General features: G+C 43.5%; 2 protein-coding genes across 4 annotated transcripts; one reads left to right on the top strand and one right to left on the bottom strand.

Annotated features, from left to right (window-relative positions):
• Positions 1-1,437: 1,437 nt before the first annotated feature.
• On the bottom strand, positions 1,438-12,212 carry psmc4 (proteasome 26S subunit, ATPase 4). The gene is made up of 11 exons (XM_030370792.1): positions 12,110-12,212; positions 10,986-11,084; positions 9,093-9,279; positions 8,638-8,784; positions 8,176-8,285; positions 7,945-8,038; positions 3,820-3,987; positions 3,442-3,518; positions 2,384-2,552; positions 1,887-1,942; positions 1,438-1,773 (listed from the first exon to the last, which is right to left on the bottom strand). Exons 1-11 carry the CDS (start codon positions 12,140-12,142, stop codon positions 1,660-1,662), a joined length of 1,254 nt encoding a protein of 417 aa, XP_030226652.1. The 5' UTR covers positions 12,143-12,212; the 3' UTR covers positions 1,438-1,659.
• A 212-nt stretch (positions 12,213-12,424) lies between these two features.
• On the top strand, positions 12,425-20,857 carry scn1ba (sodium channel, voltage-gated, type I, beta a). Of its 3 annotated transcripts, none has more exons than XM_030370795.1 (7): positions 12,425-12,748; positions 13,630-13,676; positions 15,395-15,561; positions 16,921-17,113; positions 18,023-18,185; positions 18,691-18,759; positions 19,039-20,857. In XM_030370795.1, the coding sequence occupies exons 2-6, from the start codon at positions 13,631-13,633 to the stop codon at positions 18,752-18,754; spliced, it is 633 nt and encodes a 210-aa protein (XP_030226655.1). In that variant the 5' UTR covers positions 12,425-12,748; position 13,630; the 3' UTR covers positions 18,755-18,759; positions 19,039-20,857. The 3 variants fall into 3 exon arrangements, with proteins under 3 accessions (XP_030226655.1, XP_030226653.1, XP_030226654.1); XM_030370793.1 differs by having other exon boundaries at positions 12,426-12,748; positions 16,885-17,113; XM_030370794.1 differs by having other exon boundaries at positions 12,428-12,748; positions 16,885-17,113; positions 18,023-18,161.
• Positions 20,858-22,114: the final 1,257 nt, after the last annotated feature.

Raw genomic sequence — 22,114 nt, 5'->3', positions numbered from 1 at the left:
CAGTATAACATTATTAACAATGCAATGCTTAATTTACCTTTAGGAACAGGTTGAGTATCTTGGAGAACTATGACGTTTATGCCAATTATGTTGTTTGGAGTAAAGACTTACTCCAATTTCAATGCATGGAAACACATTATTAGATCAAAAACACGATTTATTTTATCCAATAGAATTCTGACTAGAATTCAAAACTGTTTCAATGAGTAAAACCGGATCAAGGGGTTCGGATAATACGAAATAAAATAAAACAGAGATACATATATGTTTGTAAATTGGCCAATAAACAAGTATAATTTAAATTATTGCAAATCTATTTGGACAGTTTTTCCGGTGTTGTTCTCGCACCCCATTTCCTAGTTTCACATGCACGACATTGATCTTGTCCTTAAAAGATGTTAAGTTGATGGCGTTCCTCAGTATAATTAAATCATGCGTTCTGCAACTTGGAATCCGGTTAAATTAAAATCAAACATTAATATCCTTATTGGATTAAGGTAGGATGTATTGGAAATGGTCTAAATAATAGGTCATACATTATGTATATCTTGAGTTTATGAACGATGATAGCGATCTTTACGTTAGTGGGTCATTATACTTTATGACGTGACAGATCTGCTGAGTATGGGAACGGACAGGTGTTCTTTACCCCGCATCCCTGCATGACCACGGTAGACATTCGACGCGCTGATGTTGGCCTTGTGACGCATATACGTATATACCTCAATTCTGTTTGATTCCAGATATTTACAACACTTTATCAGTAGGTTACTTATTCGACAAGGTCACAGAGCACTTGCCTGCCACTCAGCCGGGAAACAAGTTGATCCCCCATAAAATACTTGCACGATAAATTACACACACGAGGATCATGCAGCCTTTAGTACAAATCAAATGCATTATCAATTGTGATATTACATAATTACAACGATCTTCGATTATTTCTCAGTGACAACGTTTACTAAAATGTATGGGATTTTTTTCCACTGTGGAGTCTAAAGGGCGAACTGCAGTCTCAGCTGCTGTGACTCCTGGTGGGCAGAAGGCGAGGCAGTAATTGCAGCAGAGAGGGCGTGAGGAAAGAGGAGACAGAGCCCTGAGGGGGAACATTCGACTCTGCTGCTGTTGGAGAAAGACGCCATCCCACCAGTTTCTGCTGTCCAGATTATGAGGTTTCTGAGACACGCTCAGTGGAGAAAGTTTTACGACTTGACTGTATATTTATCAGATGTACAGCAATCAGTACCATGGATGCAACCACTTTATGCATAACCAAAATTGACTAACAGTACAAATGTGGCTGCTGTAGATTTCCTTACCTTCCATCAAAATGACATTAATTATCTCAGTAACGCGTGTGGATGTGTGTAAAAGGTTTGAAATGTATGGAATCGACAATGTGACGAGGTAGACCATATTCACCTCAGGAACCAAGGCCTTGTTTTATGGAAAAGCTCTTTATTGAGAAGACACAGATACAGTGGGGTTAAATACAGCCTAAACCCCCAGACCCCAAACACACCACCTGTAGAGACAGGCAGAGGAGCTCCAAGAGACATTGTACAGACAGAAACAAAAGGGTGGGGGCGGTGGTGATGAGGGCGGTGGTGATGAGGGCGGTGGTGATGAGGGCGACGGAGGAGGTGGGAGGGACTCAGACTACTTGTAGAACTCGTGCTCCTGTTCATCCTTCTTGATGACGGTCTTGTAGGCCTTCTCAAAGTCCTTGGCCAAGACGATGTACCGGTTTTCACGCACTGCCAACATGCCAGCCTGCAACACAACAGAACAACCAATCACATCCAAGGCTTTTTCAACAGGAGCCAATGGCAGCACCTCTACCATCAAGCCAATCAACAGGAGCCACGGGTGGCGGCCGTCCTCACCTCCTGGCAGATGGAGTTGATGTCGGCTCCAGATATCTTGTCGGGTCTCGCCACGTCTGAACCAGAGTCAAGAAAACATCCCATAATACCAACACTGGAAATACTAGGGAGCACGTTGGCTGCAACACAACTCGGTCTGCCAATTTCAGGCCCAAAAGGCTGCGGTTTAGTTACACAGCCGTTGGTCTGGTGGTTGTAGTTCTTTATCTCACACAGCTGTGTGGAAGATTCAATTCTGATTGGTCGATTAAATCATTCAGTGGTCTGGTATGAATAACTTACCGTTGGTACATCTTACCATAACCCCCCCGCTAAAGCCTCATCGCCCATGTCTAAACTACCACGCAATTCCTCGACTCGCTTCAGCTAGCCAGCATTCCGTTAGCCAAACCAATCCCATTGACTCATCACATACCGGCAGTTAACAAGAAATAGTAGTCTTAGTCTAAGAAGTAGTCTATAAAGTTTGGTTCAGTTGTAGTGAATGTGAAGGATACAGTCCTCAAGGTCCACCTCTTCTGACAGGTTCATCTTGCTGGTGATGGTGGAGAAGACCAGACGCTTCTGTCGGCGGTCAGGGAGAGGAAACTCAATCTTCCTGTCCAGACGTCCAGGACGCAGTAAGGCCGGGTCCAGAGTGTCAGCCCTGTTAGTAGCCATGATCACCTGGGAACATTACAGAGTGTGAGTCATGTTAGTAGCCATGATCACCTGGGAACATTAGCGTTTGAGTCATGTTAGTAGCCATGATCACCTGTGAACATTACAGAGTGTGAGTCATGTTAGTAGCCATGATCAGCTGGGAACAATAATAAGTATCAGCTCTACAAGTTAGCATTGATCACCTGGGTTTAAGGATAGACATTGCAAGACATTCCAAAACTGCCCTAAATGTAAATGTAAATGGTTTTGGGGCTGGCTCAAAATATTTGAATAACCAAATAATCCATTTGTTAGTTGTGTATTTCGGACATAGGTACAACTCTGACATCTTGCATGCGGTGTGAGAATTGGTAAACCTGGACTGATTAAAAACGACCAAACAGCTAAGATGTGAAAGTAGGCCTACTCTCATATTATAGAAGTCGTGTGACTGGAATCTTTTTACCAACAACCGAGTTGGACGGATGAGTGGACAAAAATACTACATGATATTGTAGTTTTGCTTTATGCAAAACATTTATTATAATGAATCTAGCCACTTTAGGACAGAAAAGGAAGAAGTTAGGCATGTCATTAATTACATATTCGGGGCCAGCCCCAGGCAGTTGGATCTAGATCCAGAGATAATTAAACCATGTACATGTAAAAAACGGTTTAAGACCATGTCCCTGTAGACACGTTAGATGGGTTGCCTGTAAATGCAGCGAGACAAAGGTCGTCTCTAAACACTTGGGCAGTGGCTGTAGACAGTTAGACGACGTCCCCGTAGACACAGCAGGACCTACTACAAACTCTTCAGACCAAGCTCCCCTATTGGCATCATTTAACTTTGACCAAGTAAGGCAGGTTCAAATAGGGGACCTGTAGGTCCAGACTAGGGAGGACAGCTCACCTTAACGTTGACGTTCTGGTCAAAGCCGTCCATTTGGTTCAGAAGCTCCAGGAGGATTCTCTGCACCTCTCGGTCAGCTGGAGAGGCGGTGGAGGCGGTACAGGTAAGAGTTTGTATACAGATGAAAGTAGTCGTAGAATAAGTATTGCAGTATAGGACATACCGATACAAGTACTAGGAATTAAAGCAGGTTACACCACCGGTAGTTATAGTAGTATGTAGAACTTACCAAGTCATACCACCAGTAGTTATGGTAGTAGTAGCAAGTATTACAGGTCATACCACCACTAGTAGTAGTAGTAGTAGTATTATGAAGTTCTACAGGTAATGCCACCATTAGTATTAGCAGTAGTATGATGTAGTACTACAGGTCCATACCTCCGGTCTGTGCGTCAAAGCGCTTGGTGGCAATCGCGTCGATCTCGTCGATGAAGATGATGGCGGGGGCGTTCTCCTTGGCCAGCCTGAAGACGTCTCGCACCATGCGAGGACCCTCCCCCAGGTACTTCTGGACAAACTCCGAGCCCACCACACGGATAAACGCAGCTGCCACGGAAAAACCAAAAGACACATTAGCTACCATTTTGTCAGTTAGCCGACAGGCGAGGGTGGGGTTGAGTTACCGGTAGGGATTAGGGCTGTAACGATACACAAACTCACGATTCGGTTTGTATCACGATTTTTGACCCACGGTTCGATACATCCCACGATTTTTTGAAATTTAAAAAGCATTTTATTTAAACAACACTTATATACCAATTAACTTAATGTAACATTTAATAACAAATAATTTGGAACACTGAACAGATTTGAACAGAGAGAATACTATTAAAGTATAGCTAAATGAATAAAGAAATAACGTGTGGGAGGATGATTTTTTCAACTGTTTGGATGGTTTATTCAAATATCCTTATTAGCACTACTTATTAGGCTATGTAGCTCAAATAATGACATAATCAGGCCGTATAGAATGCAACATGTTTAATAGCCTAACTTTCAATAGATGGAGAAAAACCTGAAGGTCATGAACGTCGCAATAACGAGGCGTTACGAGTAGCATATGTGTGTGCGCCAGAATGGCAATGTGCGTATGCGTGTGTGAGTGACGTCAGCGAGTGAGTGGACGAGCGAGGAGAGCGAGCGGTAGCTCGTGTGTCTAGTGAAGAAGCGAACGAGTCCGGTAGAATAAAGTACCCATCCTGTCAATAATCGGTGGCCGCTTCATTCCGACCTATAAGCAGACAAACTGCCAGTCAAATCACACAAAACACTAGAGACAGGATCACACAGGCCCCCTCTGGATAAATGTCGTTCATATCGCATATGAGCACTTCGACGGCTGTGGAGAAATGCGATCCTCCGTAGCCACGGAGGATTGCAGTCGCATACTTACGGCATCGATAGGAGGGGGCGCTGTCAGCAGACTATTATCTAGACAAATTATTAGCAAATTTCAATCGGACAATTTGACCGCAGAGTTAGAAAGGGCGTATCGCGCTTCTGCCTTCTCACACCGCGAGACAGGATCGTGGCTTTGAGTATCGCGATTTTCGGTTTGATACGCGTATCGTTACAGCCCTAGTAGGGATGCCCCGGTGTGGACATTTTCACACCAAGTAACACGCTCGTGTCAACACCGGTATTACCGGTATAAAAAGGTATTAACTTTGAAACTAGTTCAACCGCCATCTTCTCCGTCAACTCTCCTCTCACACTCGGTGACAGCGGCTGGCAGCGCACCAATTCTCGGCGTCTTATAACTTTCTATATATAATAGTATTATATAATTTTATAAATCATAATATCGCCTCCGGATGGCCATAGCGCGGGGAGCTCACGTAGGGATTGGGCTTCGCAGGGTTTGTTTATCGGCGTTGCTATGGTTACCGGTCTTGTAAGGAAGCACTCCAATTCTCGGCGCGCCAATTCTCCCGCACAGAGCAGAACTGTGGCCTATTCTACACATTGTAATTTTCTTAATTATATCATTCATTTTTACTGATATTATTTTTTATTTCTGAAAAAATAATAAAAAAAATCGGTGTTGGCCTCAACACCGGTAACACCGGTAATACCGTATACCGCGGCAACCCTAGTTACCGGCAGTGTTTCGTATTGGGGTTGAGTTACCGGTAGTATGGTGGTATTGGGGTTGAGTTACCGGTCATGTGGTGGTATTGGGGTTGAGTTACCGGTCGTGTGGTGGTATTGGGGTTGAGTTACCGGTCGTGTGGTGGTATTGGAGTTGAGTTACCGGTAGTGTGGTGGTATTGGGGCTGAGTTACCGGTCATGTGGTGGTATTGGGGTTGAGTTACCGGTCGTGTGGTGGTATTGGAGTTGAGTTACCGGTCGTGTGGTGGTATTGGAGTTGAGTTACCGGTCGTGTGGTGGTATTGGAGTTGAGTTACCGGTCGTGTGGTGGTATTGGAGTTGAGTTACCGGTCGTGTGGTGGTATTGGGGTTGAGTTAGCGGTAGTGTGGTGGTATTGGGGTTGAGTTACCGGTCGTGTGGTGGTATTGGGGTTGAGTTACCGGTAGTGTGGTGGTATTGGGGTTGAGTTAGCGGTAGTGTGGTGGTATTGGGGTTGAGTTAGCGGTAGTGTGGTGCAGTGGCGGCTGGTGGTTTTTAAAGTGAGGGAGGAAGGACTGCGCGCTTGGTTGCCATTGGCCTGCTTGCACTGTTGGTGTATGGTGGCATAAGAATGTGAGACTCAAGTTGTTTCAGGGTGTTTTGGTGAACTACAAAATAGCAGGGAGGGAGTTATGTGAACAAAATGTATACAAAGCCACCAGTGGCATCACTGTAATTTGAGAAGGAAAGGATGCAAAGCATATTAGTCAAATCAGGCCTACTATTGATTTGTAAAAGTAAATCAAAAAATCTGGGCCTATCATTGGGCCTGTTTTTGCCCTCACTGACTGAAGTTATTTAGCTATGTTTATTTTCAGTTACAATTGCTTGTAATGCTACCAGTTGCGTACCTAGCAAACCATGTAGCACTCACAACACTGACGTTGCCATTACTTCTGGTGACCTTGATTTTGGGAAGTGGTCTACCTCTTTCTTTGGTCGCTAACTTAGCACTGTAACTGAATGAATAGAATGCTTTTTGTAATAAGACGTTAACAATGTCCTCCGTTTCCAATGTTTCCATTGTGCATTTAGGATCTCGCTGTCGCAGATTTCACTTGCTCTGCGGCAGACTGAGCACCGCGGCAATGCAGACCGGGTTTGTTATCGACAGCGTTGCCAGATTGGGCAGATTTCCCGCCCAATGATAATCTTTCCAGCCTAACATGGTTAAAAGTAGCCCAATTGGGTGGGAAATCTGACCAATCTGGCAACACTACTCAACATCCAGGGATCCTGCTTATTGGTTCATAGCGCAGACGGATAGATTTTTGCGCAAATCAGACCCCTTAAGGTCCCACCCACTCAGAGGAGGATTTTCCTCCTCTCTCCCATTGAAACCCATGTTATCCACTGGCCGCCAGTACTTTCGGGAAAATGAATGGGAGTGAACGGAGGCGAAGGGAGGACGTTCCTCCCTGAAGTAATTGTCAATAGGCGATAGGGGGTGCTAATGTCCCTTTACCCAGGGAAACGAACATTATATATTCAAAGGCAATAAAGTAGTCATATTTAAGGGCATTAATTCATTACAATAGTCTGGGCAATCTACATTTTTTATTCTCAACAATGTTAGGGAGGATCTTCCTCCCTCTCCTCAATGGAGAAGCCTCCACTGGTGTGCTGGTATTGGAGATGAGTTACCGGTAGTGTTTCGGTATTGGGGTTGAGTTACCGGTAGCGTGGTGGTATTGGGGTTGAGTTACCGGTAGTGTGGTGGTATTGGGGTTGAGTTACCCGTAGTGTGGTGGTATTGGAGTTGAGTTACCCGTAGTGTGGAGGTATTGGGGTTGAGTTACCCGTAGTGTGGAGGTATTGGGGTTGAGTTACCGGTAGTGTTTCGGTATTGGGGTTGAGTTACCGGTAGTATGGTGGTATTGGGGTTGAGTTACCCGTAGTGTGGTGGTATTGGGGTTGAGTTACCCGTAGTGTGGAGGTATTGGGGTTGAGTTACCGGTAGTGTTTCGGTATTGGGGTTGAGTTACCGGTAGTCTGGTGGTATTGGGGTTGAGTTACCGGTAGTGTTTCGGTATTGGGGTTGAGTTACCGGTAGTGTGGTGGTATTGGGGTTGAGTTACCCGTAGTGTGGAGGTATTGGGGTTGAGTTACCGGTAGTGTGGTGGTATTGGGGTTGAGTTACCGGTAGTGTGGTGGTATTGGGGTTGAGTTACCGGTAGTGTGGTGGTATTGGGGTTGAGTTACCGGTAGTGTGGTGGCATTGGGGTTGAGTTACCTGTAGTGTGTGGTCAGGGTTAATTGCCTGGAGGTTGGTGGTGGGGGGAGTTACCTGTGGGGTGGTGGGGCGGAGGGGCGTAACATGTGGGGGGGGTGCTAGGTTACCTGTAGGGTCGGGGTATTTGGGTTGAGTTACCTGTAGTGTGGTGCGCCACAGCCTTGGCCAACATGGTCTTTCCACAGCCTGGAGGGCCATACATCAGGACTCCCCTAGGTGGGTCGATACCAATCTGAGGGGTCAGGAGGAGAGGAGTTAGGGAGACCAGCCAGCCTTACACCGTGCCTGTGTGACAAACAGACAGACCTAGCGATCTGCTATGGCATAAGCTAATGGGGAACCTTCAATGACAGAGGCACACACACACACCTGTTTATAGAGCTCAAAGTGAGTTAAGGGCAGCTCCACTGCCTCTCTGACTTCCTGCTTCTGAATGTCCATGCCTCCAATGTCTGCATACATCACATCAGGCTTCTGGTCTGAGAGGAGAAACCACAGTAGTTTTATGGCACATTTCAGTTTTTTTGTACAGTTTTGCTGTAGCAGTTTTTGCCATGGTACTGTGACCCAACAAGGCGCAGATTCACTAGTACCACAGCTCAACTCCACGGAGTAGTTGGCGACAGTTGTTGTGTGTGACAACTCTCTCCGATATTGTACATTTGGACTGCAGTAACAATTTAAAAAGCTCTCATCATCGTTACATTGGGCCATTTCAAACATGCAGTCATTCTAACAAGTTGCAATGTTTTGGAACGTTTCCTGCACAGGGTCATTCCTGAATGGGAACGGTAAGTGGGGTTGTTAGCCGGTTGGTTGGTGGAGGGTTACCGGCAGTGAGCATCATGATGCTGCTGTCGGCCTCGGGCGGCAGGACGTCGACCAGGGCGTTGCTGTGCTTGTGGAGCGCTACTGAGGCGTTGGGCTTCAGCAGCTCTCGGTCAATGGTGCTCAGGATGCGGACATAGTAGTTTGACCCTGGGAGGGGCACAGAGCAGAACTACTGAGTACATCTCATCTCCAGCTACCGAATTAAAGATGTCACACTTGCCACGGTCAGCATCTTGGCAGTTCATCTTACAGTTTTCGATGGGACCTCTATATCTAGAATCTAGCAAATATGTGGGAGGACAAGTCTTGCGTTCTAGGAGGTGTTAATAAGGGCCTTCGTTGGGTTCTAGGAAGTGTTTACGAGGATGTCTGTGGTTCTAGCAGGTGTTGAAAATGAGGCGTGTTGGGGTTCTAGCAGGTGGTTTCTAGCCTCGGTTTGACCAGTGATGGTGTACCGGTGGTGGAGCCCACGATGGCGGTGTTCTGGTCCACGGCCTCCAAGAACTGTCCGATGACGAGTGGAATGCTCTGGATCCTCTTCACCTCCTCCTGGGCGTGGAGGAACTCCTTCTTCAGGTTCTTCTGCTCGTCCTTGATATACTCCTCCTGCACCTCCAGGAACTCCAGCTCCTGCTGTAGCTTCTGTAGAGGGAGGGAGGGGCATGGGCCCGACAGACAAGTTGGTGCCTTTCAATGACACTCAAGAAAATCTAATTATTGGCTTAGTCCGACTATGATTGGATTATTAAGATGCATGTATACACGTTAGTCGGACTAAAATCGAATCGGGTTACTCATAGTCGGGTTAAGATCCCTGGATTATTTGTTTGTTAGTCGCAATAAGCATGTATAAGGTCAATTCGATTGTAATCGGATTTTGCGTAACCTTCAATGCGTGTTGTTGTCGCCGTCGGAAAACGAGAAACCGCGATTTATTTAAAAGGGGGAGGAATTCGGTGTCGTGCCAATGTAGTTACCCGCTAAAAGAAGTGTATCATCATCAACATGCATTCAGTACACTACGCTTCTGTGTACTGAATATCAAAAAGCGCATGCGTGTGTGCGAGAATGGCTGTGTGTGTGTGAGTGACTTCAGCGAGTGAGTGGACGAGCGAGGAGATTGAGCGGTTGTGGGTGTCAGTTTATTGAATGAACGAGTCCAGTTGTGTCAGGGCAAACGTGTACTTTTAAGTTAGTGGAACTACGAATAAAGTACCCAGCCTGACAATAATCGGTGGCCGCTTCATTCTGACCTATAAGCAGACCCACTGCCGGTCAAAGTGAAGGGTGTTACCCCGAGAGAACATCGGCCCTGGAGGGAACGTCTCGCCTCTGCTCCTCGACAACGGTCTGGGAGCTGACAGCATGAAAGGTTAACACTTTGATTTCACCCAAGGCTGAGTTAAAAGTACATGTCTTTCTAAATGTTGGTCATCAACAAGGTTCTAGAGTAGTAACTTCGTGCACATCTGTCAAAATAAATGTTTTTTTACAATCTTTATTCATTCATTGTGCTTTGGCCGAACTGACGTGGATATTTTCTGATATTAGGAACCTTAAAGGACTGCGTCGGGTTCTCTGACTCTCTGGTATTTCAGCAACAAGTAAAGGCTCGTAGTGGGGGTTTTCTCGGCCATGGTGGAGAAGGAATTGGTGGAAAGGAACTTCGGCTTTGACTCTCTGAAGTCCAGATTGTAACGCGACATGGAGGAGAAAGGGATTGTTGCCGTATGCGGAGGAGTTGTTCCGCCGCTGCCGGAGGAGTTTGCATACAACCGAGATGTCGGAACAATGGAGCGCAGGAGAAATTACATGGACCCGAAGTCAACTTACAGCTGTCTACTATAAACATCATTCTCGAATGCCGCCTGAGTTTGTTGTTGCTAGTGACGTAATGAGGTCAACCGGTGGCTCTATGACCACTAGTTTAAATGGGCAGAGTGCCACCTATCGTACCGGGGTATGAAATGCTTCGGCCAATGAACCGATTTTCTCACCGCCATGTATACTCAGACAATTGCATTTGTCCGATTAAGGAGCATATTCAAACTATGGTTTTAATCTGATTAAGATGTGCATGTTAACGTACTGATTGTCCTGATTGGTTGCTCAATAACAAACCGAAGTTAACTGAAAATAAGGATTGTTTGTACATGACAAAAAATGGCTTGTTTGCAACAGGCAAAGAATGGTTAGCATGTGTTTTGCGGAAATCCGTATTCACTGTTAACAGACCTGACCGATGTCTTTAAATGTAGAATTTAAAATACAGCCAGACCATGCAAAGACTGATGGTGTTCCTGACCACTTTGACGGTTTCAATACTAACTTAAGAAACCCATCCCCACCTTGTATCTGCTGTATAGGTCTTCCAGATCCTCCGGTTCCGGCGCCAGGAAGGAGAGAGCGGTGTGGGGTCTGGAGCTCTGCATGACAGGTAACTCCTCCTGCAACAACACAACATTATCATCAACACAACAACATTATCACTTCATTAGACTTACCAACACTACAGTATCAACATCATTAAATACCAACACCTAATATATCCGCATCAGCACAAACATTATTACTAACACTTTTATCAGTGAAACATTACTACAGCATCAACACTAACAACAAAAACACTACAGCATCATCACTAAAACGTTATGACTACAGCATCATCGATGACAAAAAAATCCTGACTACAACATCACTAAAACAAAATGGTTATTACAGCATCAGCCTGAACAACATTGAAATATAATTACAATAACATCATCACGATCACCAAAAGATACATGTTGGTTGGTAAAAACACTACAGCATTATCATAAATTCACGATAACACAACAGTGTTCTTGTTCTGCCAAACACCACCTATCATTTGTATTTGTGGATTTCATTGTACAAATCATTTGAACGAATCTGTCCATCTAACAAACCATTTTAGATGTCTTCCATTCCTAAAATATGTAGTTTGTGTGTTTCATTATATAAATTGCACTGCACAACCGTAGGTTTTAAAAATGTATGAATTAAGCGTATCATCATCATAATCAATACTTAAAAACACCATTTACTAGCTAGCTAACACCATGCTAGGAAACATGAACCATGATACTGGTCCGAGTCAGCTAGTCAAACTATATATTTATAACAGTTTAAGGTGAAACAATGACGACGGAACGCAAGTGATCAGGTTGATCCTACTTGAAAGATCAAGTTTAATCGACTTTCATGTGTCAACCCACTACATTCGCGCTAGCAGATGTTAGCTAACCGCTATCTGACTGGCGTGACATAGCAGTTGTGTCGAGATTGAATGATTGTTTTAGTTCATATGTGCGTCGTTCTAAACTACATTTATGAAATGACAAGGTCATGCAACGCACAAAAAGCACAATATTACCACACTAGCCGAAACATAATAATACTTTAGGGTTTCATTGTAGAAAATATGCGCTAAATGTAATTGAGTTTGTCATACCGGGTTCTTCTCTACGGTCACTACGTCCTCCATGTTGAATCGGTCTGCTCTGCCGACGTCACTCTGACGCTCAAAGGAGTCTGGGTAATGCAGTTCAATTAAATTCACAATATCTTTATTGATGTCGAGTGTAACATCTAACAGATCAAAACATATGCAAATATAATATACTTTTAGCAGTGTATTGTGTTTGGTTGAAAACAAGTGGAACTCTGTTTATCCTTTGGAAAAGTTGTATGAAACCCCATTTGTTTCTTGGGAGAGCTGTCGGGTCCAGTTGCGATAACAACATTTCAGCCTCCGCCCTCGCCATCCTCTCTTCTCAATCACCCCCACCCATCCAGCGGCAGCGCAACCATGAGCGCAACCTGTAGCGGATTGTAATCCTTTTTTTTTTTCTTTTTTTTTAATGTTGGCTGGACATGCAGCGGCTCTTTGTGTCGTGGTTGTTAAGTGCACATGCAGTCTGTTGCGAAGAGGTTTCTTGTGCTAATAACCTTCAGTAGCGGCTTGCTCAACGCGTCTCTGCCCTCACTGTAAACACCCTCTAGCTTTCCCGGTGAGAAGGCAGGAGCGACTGGCCGTCCCGCGGCTCCAAGAAGGCAGTGAGGCATCAAGGAGACCGCCAAGAAAAGAAAGGTACAACGGACTGCTTCTAATTAATTTGACCTACACACACACAAGTTATTGATTGTTCAAATGTGGGTCTATTTTTTTCATCAATCGAACACGTTCTGCCAACACGCCACGGAAAAAAATACGTAAACATTTTGGATCATTATCGGCTCACATTATTTTGATCACAAATGTATCCTTTGAAAGAAATAAGTTCGACCTGTATCCCTTATCTTCATTTCTTTATTTTCGTTTATATGTCATGGCTGCTGAGGCTCTTAATTAATTGTCTCTCTCAACCTGCGAGATAGAAAATGGAATACTTTCATATTCTCTCGTGTTGTCAGATGAGGAAGTAGACTATCTTATTTCTTAGCTGATATATAATTTATAGTTAGTATGGTGACCGTGCATCAGACAGAGCTGACATCCCTTACTAACTCCCACCTCATCTGAGCTGTGACTCCACCCTTTTGCTCAAAGCCTCTAGGATTCAGCCCAGGGCTGAACACACACACACACGCACGCACGCACGCACACACACACACACACACACACACACACACACACACACACACACACACACACACACACACACACACACACACACACAAACATAGAGACAGACACACACACACACACACACACACACACACACACACACACACACACACACACACACACACACACACACACACTCAAACACACAGACACACACATAGAGACAGACACAGACACACACACACACACACACACACACACACACACACACACACACACACACACACACACACACACACACACACACACACACACACACACACACACACACACACACACTTAGGACTATAGGAAATGGTGCACTGGCCTGTGGGTGTGTATTCATGAGTGTGCGTCTGTTGCAGGATGTGGGTGCTGGGGCTCCTGCTCGCTGTCCTCCTCCTGATGAAAGGTGAGTCGATGGGTGTGGCCTGTTGCCATGACGATTGCAGGAGCCTTGATTTACATGTGTTTTAGCCCAGACGCTAACAGCTACATGCTGTGTATATATGTATGTGTCTGTGTGTGTGTGTGTGTGTGTGTGTGTGTGTGTGTGTGTGTGTGTGTGTGTGTGTGTGTGTGTGTGTGTGTGTGTGTGTGTGTGTGTACAATGAGTGGACACACACTACGTACAATGCGGCAGCCCCGTAATGTAAACCCCCCCCCTTCCCTCTCCTCCCTCCTCACCCTATTGTGACTCTCTCCCGGCCCATCGCTCCTCTCCCCTCCATCCACGAAAACTCTTAACCGCGTAGCACACCATCCAACCCCTGCCTACTGGGTCAGTAAACCCTCTATTCAAGCGGAAGTAGGTCCACCTAAGAGTTGCAACCAATGTGATCTGAGTACTCCTGCCAGTTGAGATGGTTTTACATCAAACACTAAAACAATGCTTGCAATTGTGAAGGCTGTCATCAAAACCCATGGCATACTTGCTCGGGCTAGGATGTGTAGCCAATAGAAACGACCACTCTGCCAAACCATCTATCAATAACAAATTTGTCCTACGGGGGATTAATAAAGATGTATCTATCTATCTTTAGCTGGAAGTAGCTGGAAGAAGATTTATTGTATTTTCCAGAAAATGTCCCCGGTTCAACAATTGAAAGAAATATTTGGGGGTTTGCTGACTCTTGATTGACCTGTCTCTAAACTCACTGTCTACCCTCTACCTGCTCCTTATTGACCCGTTTCTGTACTCACTGTCAAGCCCCTACCTGCTCCTTAATCACCTGTCTGTGTACACTGTCTTACACCTACCTGCTCCTTAATGACCCGTCTCTGTGTTCACTGCCTAACCTCTAACTGCTACTTAATAAGCTGTTTCTATATTATGCTATGTTACGTTAAAAGTAAAATGTTTCCTTCTTTTGCTCTGAACTTAACATTCTCCTCCCGTTCTAATCTTCTCCTCCTTTCTATCAAGCTCATCAGCCTCCCCTCCCTCCCTCCCTCCCTCCCCCCCTCCCTCCCTCCCTCCCTCCCCTGCCACAAGCTTTCCTCTCTCTTTCTCTCTGTGTGTGCGCCTCTTCCACACCACCTAGAGGGGAATTCTGATGAGAAACGACATGGTTTCCTCCCCCCTTTCCCCTCCATTATTTCGCAACTCAAAAAAACAAATGCACCCCAGAGGTCAAAGTTGAAAGATGAATGGTTGAGGTCGAGGCTGAGGAGGAGCTGCAGGTTTGTTGAGTCGGCCGATGATGAAGACGATGATGATGATGATGATGATGATGATGATGATGATGATGATGATGATGATGATATCATATATAGACCTATGTTTCTATATATGAAGGACCGACAGCCAGAAAGTCTTTATTTCTCCTCATTCTGAAGAAACAAACCAAACATCTTCTGGAAAGACGAGTGGAATAAACACAAGTTAATGATTAAATAAATACAAATAAATAAATAAAAAAGCATGTGATTAGCAACTAACCCTGGCCAACACTAAACATAGAGCATATATGAGGACGGTTGCTGCTAGCCGCTGCTGTGATGACTTCCTAAACCAAACCCCTCCAAAGATGAGGGTGATGTTTGGCTGGCTGGAGTGGAGGTTGAGTGGAGGGGAGGTGTAGGAGTGAGGAGGAGGTCCTGGTTCTGACGCTCTCCTCCCTGAGCCAGGACAGGAGTCCTGGGGGGCGTGTGTGGAGGTGGACTCGGACACGGAGGCTGTGGCCACTGGGAACTTCAAGCTGGGCTGCATCTGCTGCAAGAGGAGGGCGGAGGTCCACGCCACTGCCTCTGTTGATTGGTACTACATGAAAGTCCCCAACACCAGCTTCGTCCAGGTACATACCTCACCTTGACCCAGGGACACACCTGAACCCTCACCCAGGTTCAGTCCTCACGTTGACCCAAGTACACACCTAAACCCTCATCCAGGTTCAGTCCTCACATTGACCGAGGTACACACCTCACCTTGAGCCAGGTATACACCTTACATTGACACAGGTACACACCTCACCTTGACGCAGGTACACACCTCACCTTGACGCAGGTACACACCTCTCATTGACCCTACAAACCTCAGCTATCAGCTATGAACACTATCTACATGTTCCCATATATCTAGTATATTCATTTATCTACATGCTATTATATTGTATATTAAATAGTGCTGTCAGTTAAACGCGTTATTAAAGGCGTTAACGCAAACCAATTTGAACTGCGTTCATTTTTTTTATCGCACGATTAACGCAATTCTTTTCTTTTTCTGTGGCTCAAAACAAAGAAGCAGTAGCCTGACTGCTATGTTCAAGGCAATATGTTTGTATAATCATCGTTTAATTGCACTATAGGCTTTTTTTTTGTATCGTCCTGTTTTGATCAGTATATGCCAATGCTGTTATCAATAAAAAAACATTTGCACAAGGCAAGCCGATGCACTTCTCCATGTTGATAAGAGCATTAAAATTAGAACAATTAATGGGACAAAGAAATCAAGGGATATTTAGCATAGAAAAAACATTTGTGATTAATCGCGATTGCTCGCGATTAATCGTGAGTTAACTATGACATTAATGTGATTAATCGCGATTAATTATTTTAATCGCTTGACAGCACTAATATTAAACTTCATCTAGCGACACTCTTAAGGACCAATATATATATTATCTTAACTAGAGGTTTTCAATACAGTTATATTAATATATATTCTATGAACTAGGTGATCATGCATAGAATATCTGTAGCCTCTATAATCTCCATGCTACTGCAGCAAGCTGATATCTTTCCAGCCTTTCTCCGCACTCTAACGTAATCAGCTGTAGAGGCAGGAAGCTCAGAGCCGGCAGAGTGGTTCAGAAAGCATCACTTGCATTATAGAAGAGCTGCAAACAACCCCTCATCTGAGATGACAACTAGGAAATAAGATACACCTCTTACAATAAGGAGAAAGGAATGCACATGTTTACAATGCACAGAGAAAACTTACATTTCTGATGTTTCCTAGGCTAAGTCTTACAGACCTAGGACGACCCTACCTACCCTAGATTGGTAGGGTTAGGGATGTACCCTCTCTAACTGGGTAGATTGATAGGAGATAGATGTGTAGGTAGGGTGGTAGGAGGCTGGGTAGGTAGCTTTTACTACAAGCCTCTTGTCATGGCTAGATCTACAGCTTCAGGGACATCACCATGGGCCCGCAGTTCGACAAACGCTTGACGTGGGACGGCAGCGAGAATAGCACTGACCTGCAGGACGGCTCCATCATCCTCCACAACGTGACCACTAACGACACGGGGCACTACCGCTGCGAGATCACCCGGAACCTCACCATCCACAACTACTGCATCCGCACCTACAGCCAGAAGAACTTCACCCTCACGGTGGTGGAAAAACGTAAGATCTCAAAGCCTGTTTCGATGGATTCAAACCACTTCTAAACTAGACGCATTTAAGGCGGGGTTCAGTGAGACTGAAATATAACATTTCAGTAAAAACCCCTGGATGAAATGTAAAAAAAAGTCCCACCAGGGGTTATGGTTTAGTCTAAGTCTATTGGGCTGAAGTCTATTGGGCTAAATCTCCAGAGCATTTCCTTGATCTCCACCGATCGTTGAAGCTGCTTGACAGGCCGTTTAATCGGCCGCTGAATTGTCTTGGGGACTGAGGGTGCTTCTGTGTAGCCTAGCAGGAAGTGTTTTAACGATGTTCGTCTAATGCATCAGACAATTACGCATTACTGCGCCATTTGGCCAGATAGCACGTGAAGGACTCTGAAGGTTGTGATTGGTCAGATAATTAACTTCGCTTCTTCATGGTGCTCTGATTCGAGTGCTCAAGCAGTAGGGAAATGTTTTTGCAATCTAGCCCAGGCTTCCTCAGTACAAAGAAAAAACGATTCAAAAGTAAGAACGGTTATAAAATGTATCACAAGATGGACTCAACAGTAATGGTCCCTTTTTTCTAAGGTGACATATTATACCACCAGGTGTGTGAGTGTGATTATCCTTTACAAGCCGTTTTGAAAATAGGCCTCTTCTGACATCACAAGTGGGCTCGTCCACATAGATGTGTGCTTGATAGCTCAGACCAGCCTACCCAGTGGACTGTAGCAAACGTTGCTCATCTATCTTGTCACAAATCTAGGTGGACGCGCCCACTTGTGATGGCAGAAGAGGCCGATTTTCAACACGGCTTGTAACGGCTAATCACTGTCACCACTGGTGGTATAATATGTCCCCTTTAATTTGTCACGTTCCCCAGATAGAATAATATCAATATCTGTCTCTGTGCACCCCCCAAAAGCGACCAGGCCTGATGCCTCCATTATATCGGAGGTGATGATGTACGTCTCCATCATCGGTCTACAGCTGTGGCTCCTTGTAGAGATGATCTACTGCTACGGGAAGATCTCCGCTGCCGGGGTGGCGCAGAGGGAGAGCATGTCAGTACACACACACCAGGGCTGGTGGGCGATTAATCGAATTTTGATCGCGATCTCGACTTTAGCGTGAAATGATCAGAAAATTAACATAAACGATTTTTTCGATTTAACATTATTATTATTATTTTTTAATGATTTATAGAATGGGCGGAACAGCTGGACACGTATCTGTATATCATTTTAGATTGGAACATTTTCTTTTTGACCATTTTGTGTATTCTTTTAAGGCGAAATTTCAAAGTTCTCAGTTACAAAAGTTATTTTTGGGAGAGACATGGTGAATAAATGCAACATGTTTTCAAACTCAAAAATAATCGTTTGAATAATCGTGATTTCAATATTGACCAAAATAATCGTGATTATGATTTTTCCCATAATCTAGCAGCCCTAACACACATACACACACACACACACACCTCTCTTCTTCTCATCTCTCCTCTGCTTCTGATTTAATTTGTTTTAATCGGCATCTGACCATGTTTTTTTCTCGTTCCTCTGTGGTCTTCTTATCTCCGTCTCTACCAATCAGGGCGGAGTACAGCGCTACTTCTCCTACTGAAAAGAACTCGGAAGACCTTCTGGTGGACGAATAGATCTAGTAGGATTCTCTCTTGTAGACAATTGATTGTAGGCTATTGTATGTTTAAAATGTTAAATAATTTGTTTCTAAATCAAAGTTGTGGGTTTGTATATAAGTGTGTGTGTGTGTGTGTGTGTGTGTGTGTGTGTGTGTGTGTGGGTGTGTGTGTGTGTGTGTGTGTGTGTGTGTGTGTGTGTGTGTGTGTGTGTGAAAATATACAGTGTGTATATACAATAACAATAAATGAATACATATGTTTTATTAATTTAAATATTTTATTTGAATGTTCTATTTAAGCTCAAGATTGCACTTGGGACCCTGAGCCTGGAGCGACCGACGGACCCCTGCAGCTAAAGATGAGAGTTCAAAGGTCAAGGTTTAGGTTGGAGGTTAAAGTTTATAAGTATTAAAGCGATAGTTCAAGTGCTGTCGTAAAAAAAGTAAAGGCAATTGCCGCAACTTTGTTTAACACAACCAAAGTAAAGTGCAGTTTGCAAAACCCAATCTAATTACCATATAACTAATTAGTCTTTGAAATATCACCTTGATTGGCTAACTGGATGGCTAGACATTAACTGACATTACATGCTTCAGTCTTAAACAGCCAGTGAGCCACTGTATCAGATGGATTCAACATGTGATTTTGTGAACTCTCAGCCCATTTTAGGATGACGATCATAAGACAAATTACATCCTTTAAAATTGTGGTTTTGGGATCACTGGCTTTACATAAATCACAGCATTTATATATACATACATACATACATACATACATACATACATACATACATACATACATACATACATACATACACGCACACACACACAGGGTTGTAAATAAACCTAATTATGCAAACATAATCTTAATTTAAAAGGCAATTTAATAATGGCAACACTTTGTATTGCTCTTAAGTTAACCAAACTTTTGATTGGGGTATATATATCTAAATGTATAAATAATACATATAGATTTATTTACTTTTTAACCCTCATTTATAGGCTGAATGTTCAGAACTCTTCCATGTTCCATTTTATCGCTACACCGATTTTGTTCATGTCAATCTAAGGGCAAGGATTACACTGCCATGGTAAAATGTTACACTAAACATTTAAACTATACGAATCCTCAATGTTCGCCCTCTAATAAACAGGGTTTTGCTGCATTGTTGATGTTGTAACATGGTTTAAATTGCATGATTAGATATAAATGTATATAATTATTAAAGCGAAGTATTAAAGCGATAGTTCAAGTGCTGTCGTAAAAAAAGTAAAGGCAATTGCCGCAACTTTGTTTAACACAACCAAAGTAAAGTGCAGTTTGCAAAACCCAATCTAATTACCATATAACTAATTAGTCTTTGAAATATCACCTTGATTGGCTAACTGGATGGCTAGACATTAACTGACATTACATGCTTCAGTCTTAAACAGCCAGTGAGCCACTGTATCAGATGGATTCAACATGTGATTTTGTGAACTCTCAGCCCATTTTAGGATGACGATCATAAGACAAATTACATCCTTTAAAATTGTGGTTTTGGGATCACTGGCTTTACATAAATCACAGCATTTATATACACATACATACATACATACATACACGCACACACACACAGGGTTGTAAATAAACCTAATTATGCAAACATAATCTTAATTTAAAAGGCAATTGAATAATGGCAACACTTTGTATTGCTCTTAAGTTAACCAAACTTTTGATTGGGGTATATATATCTAAATGTATAAATTATACATATAGATTTATTTACTTTTTAACCCTCATTTATAGGCTGAATGTTCAGAACTCTTCCATGTTCCATTTTATCGCTACACCGATTTTGTTCATGTCAATCTAAGGGCAAGGATTACACTGCCATGGTAAAATGTTACACTAAACATTTAAACTATACGAATCCTCAATGTTCGCCCTCTAATAAACAGGGTTTTGCTGCATTGTTGATGTTGTAACATGGTTTAAATTGCATGATTAGATATTAATGTATATAATTGTATGAAACCTTTAAAGTATTATATCCAATTACTCCTCATGCTACTTTCCCTATAAGGTGTATTGAAATATTGGAGCCTAAAATACAATAAAACCTTTTTATCTGAAAGCCATGCCGTTCCACGTTTATTATATTTACTATCTGTTGTGTATTCTTCAAATGAGTTGTCATAGTTTAACACGAGTTGTGAGATGTATGGAGGAAAGATCTAGCCATTGGTATAGGTCATCAGATGGTAAGGGCCGGATGTAGAAGGTGGTATAGTCCACCAGATGGTACAGTCCACCAGGCAAATGACTGGGGAGTTGATTTTTGCGGTTTAGTGAGTGTAGGAGCTCCGATCTCTTCAATGGGATGAGAGGTGCTCTCTATGAAGGGATGAGAGCTATTATTCTCTGAAGGAATCTTCTTCTTCTGTCGTACGTCCTTAGACCTTCATTTCTGTAGAGGCGAGTCAGTCCAGCGTCCTATGATCAAGGTCAATCAGACCACGCTCGCCGTTCAGGGCCCGGTATTTGGGGCAGCTGGTTAGGGTGTGTTCCACAGTATGTATGGGGGTCTTCACGCTGGCATTGGGAACCGTCTGTGATGCCCCACTTCAGCATGGCTGCCCCGAAGCCTCTTCCCACACCTGTTCTCAGGCGGTTGATGTTGGTCCACTGCTTTCGGTGTAGGTGCTGGCCAGGAACGGCTCTGGGATATTTGATGTAATGGGGTAGCCGAGATGGTTCTCTGAAGGAACGAAAGCTCGAAAGCAGGGGTCAGCAACCTTTTCAACATGCAGTGCCTGTTTGACATTTTCTCGTTAATGAGTGTGCCTTAAGCAACAATATATAAAAAATGAAGCTGAATTATGACACAGCGACTAAAAACATTTCCAGAAGACCTGGAATTGTACTATTTCCATATAGTCCACAATCATGCATCAACATTTTAAATGTTTTTTGGGTGTTATATTTGCTACATGGGCTTACAAATTATAATTACATATGTCCCATCTTAAAAAAACATTTCCAGAAACTCATTAAAAAATAGTTGCACTGTGAGAAATGTAAAAAACGAGAATATACAAGAATGTTGAAACCATCAATATCTTTAAGGCATGTACAGCTATGCAAAACCATGTGAAGGCGATGCATACTGCAACAACACCACTTGCAACAATATTTTAAATATTTTCTTTTCTATTACTCACAACATAGGTTTATAAACTATTAATTGATCCCATTTCAGAACATTGCTTTCTGTAACTAATTAACATATTTGCACTGGGAGGAAATGCCCAAAACAGAATAAAGTGCGAAAAAAAAATCGGTAGTAATGATTATGCTGCCACATTGTGCTGTGAATTTTTTTAATAATACTTT

Source organism: Gadus morhua, chromosome 11, assembly GCF_902167405.1.
Source record: "Gadus morhua chromosome 11, gadMor3.0, whole genome shotgun sequence".
NCBI classification, from domain to species: domain Eukaryota; kingdom Metazoa; phylum Chordata; class Actinopteri; order Gadiformes; family Gadidae; genus Gadus; species Gadus morhua.
Note: the sequence above shows the minus strand (reverse complement) of the source record. Positions and strands in the feature narration are given on the sequence as shown.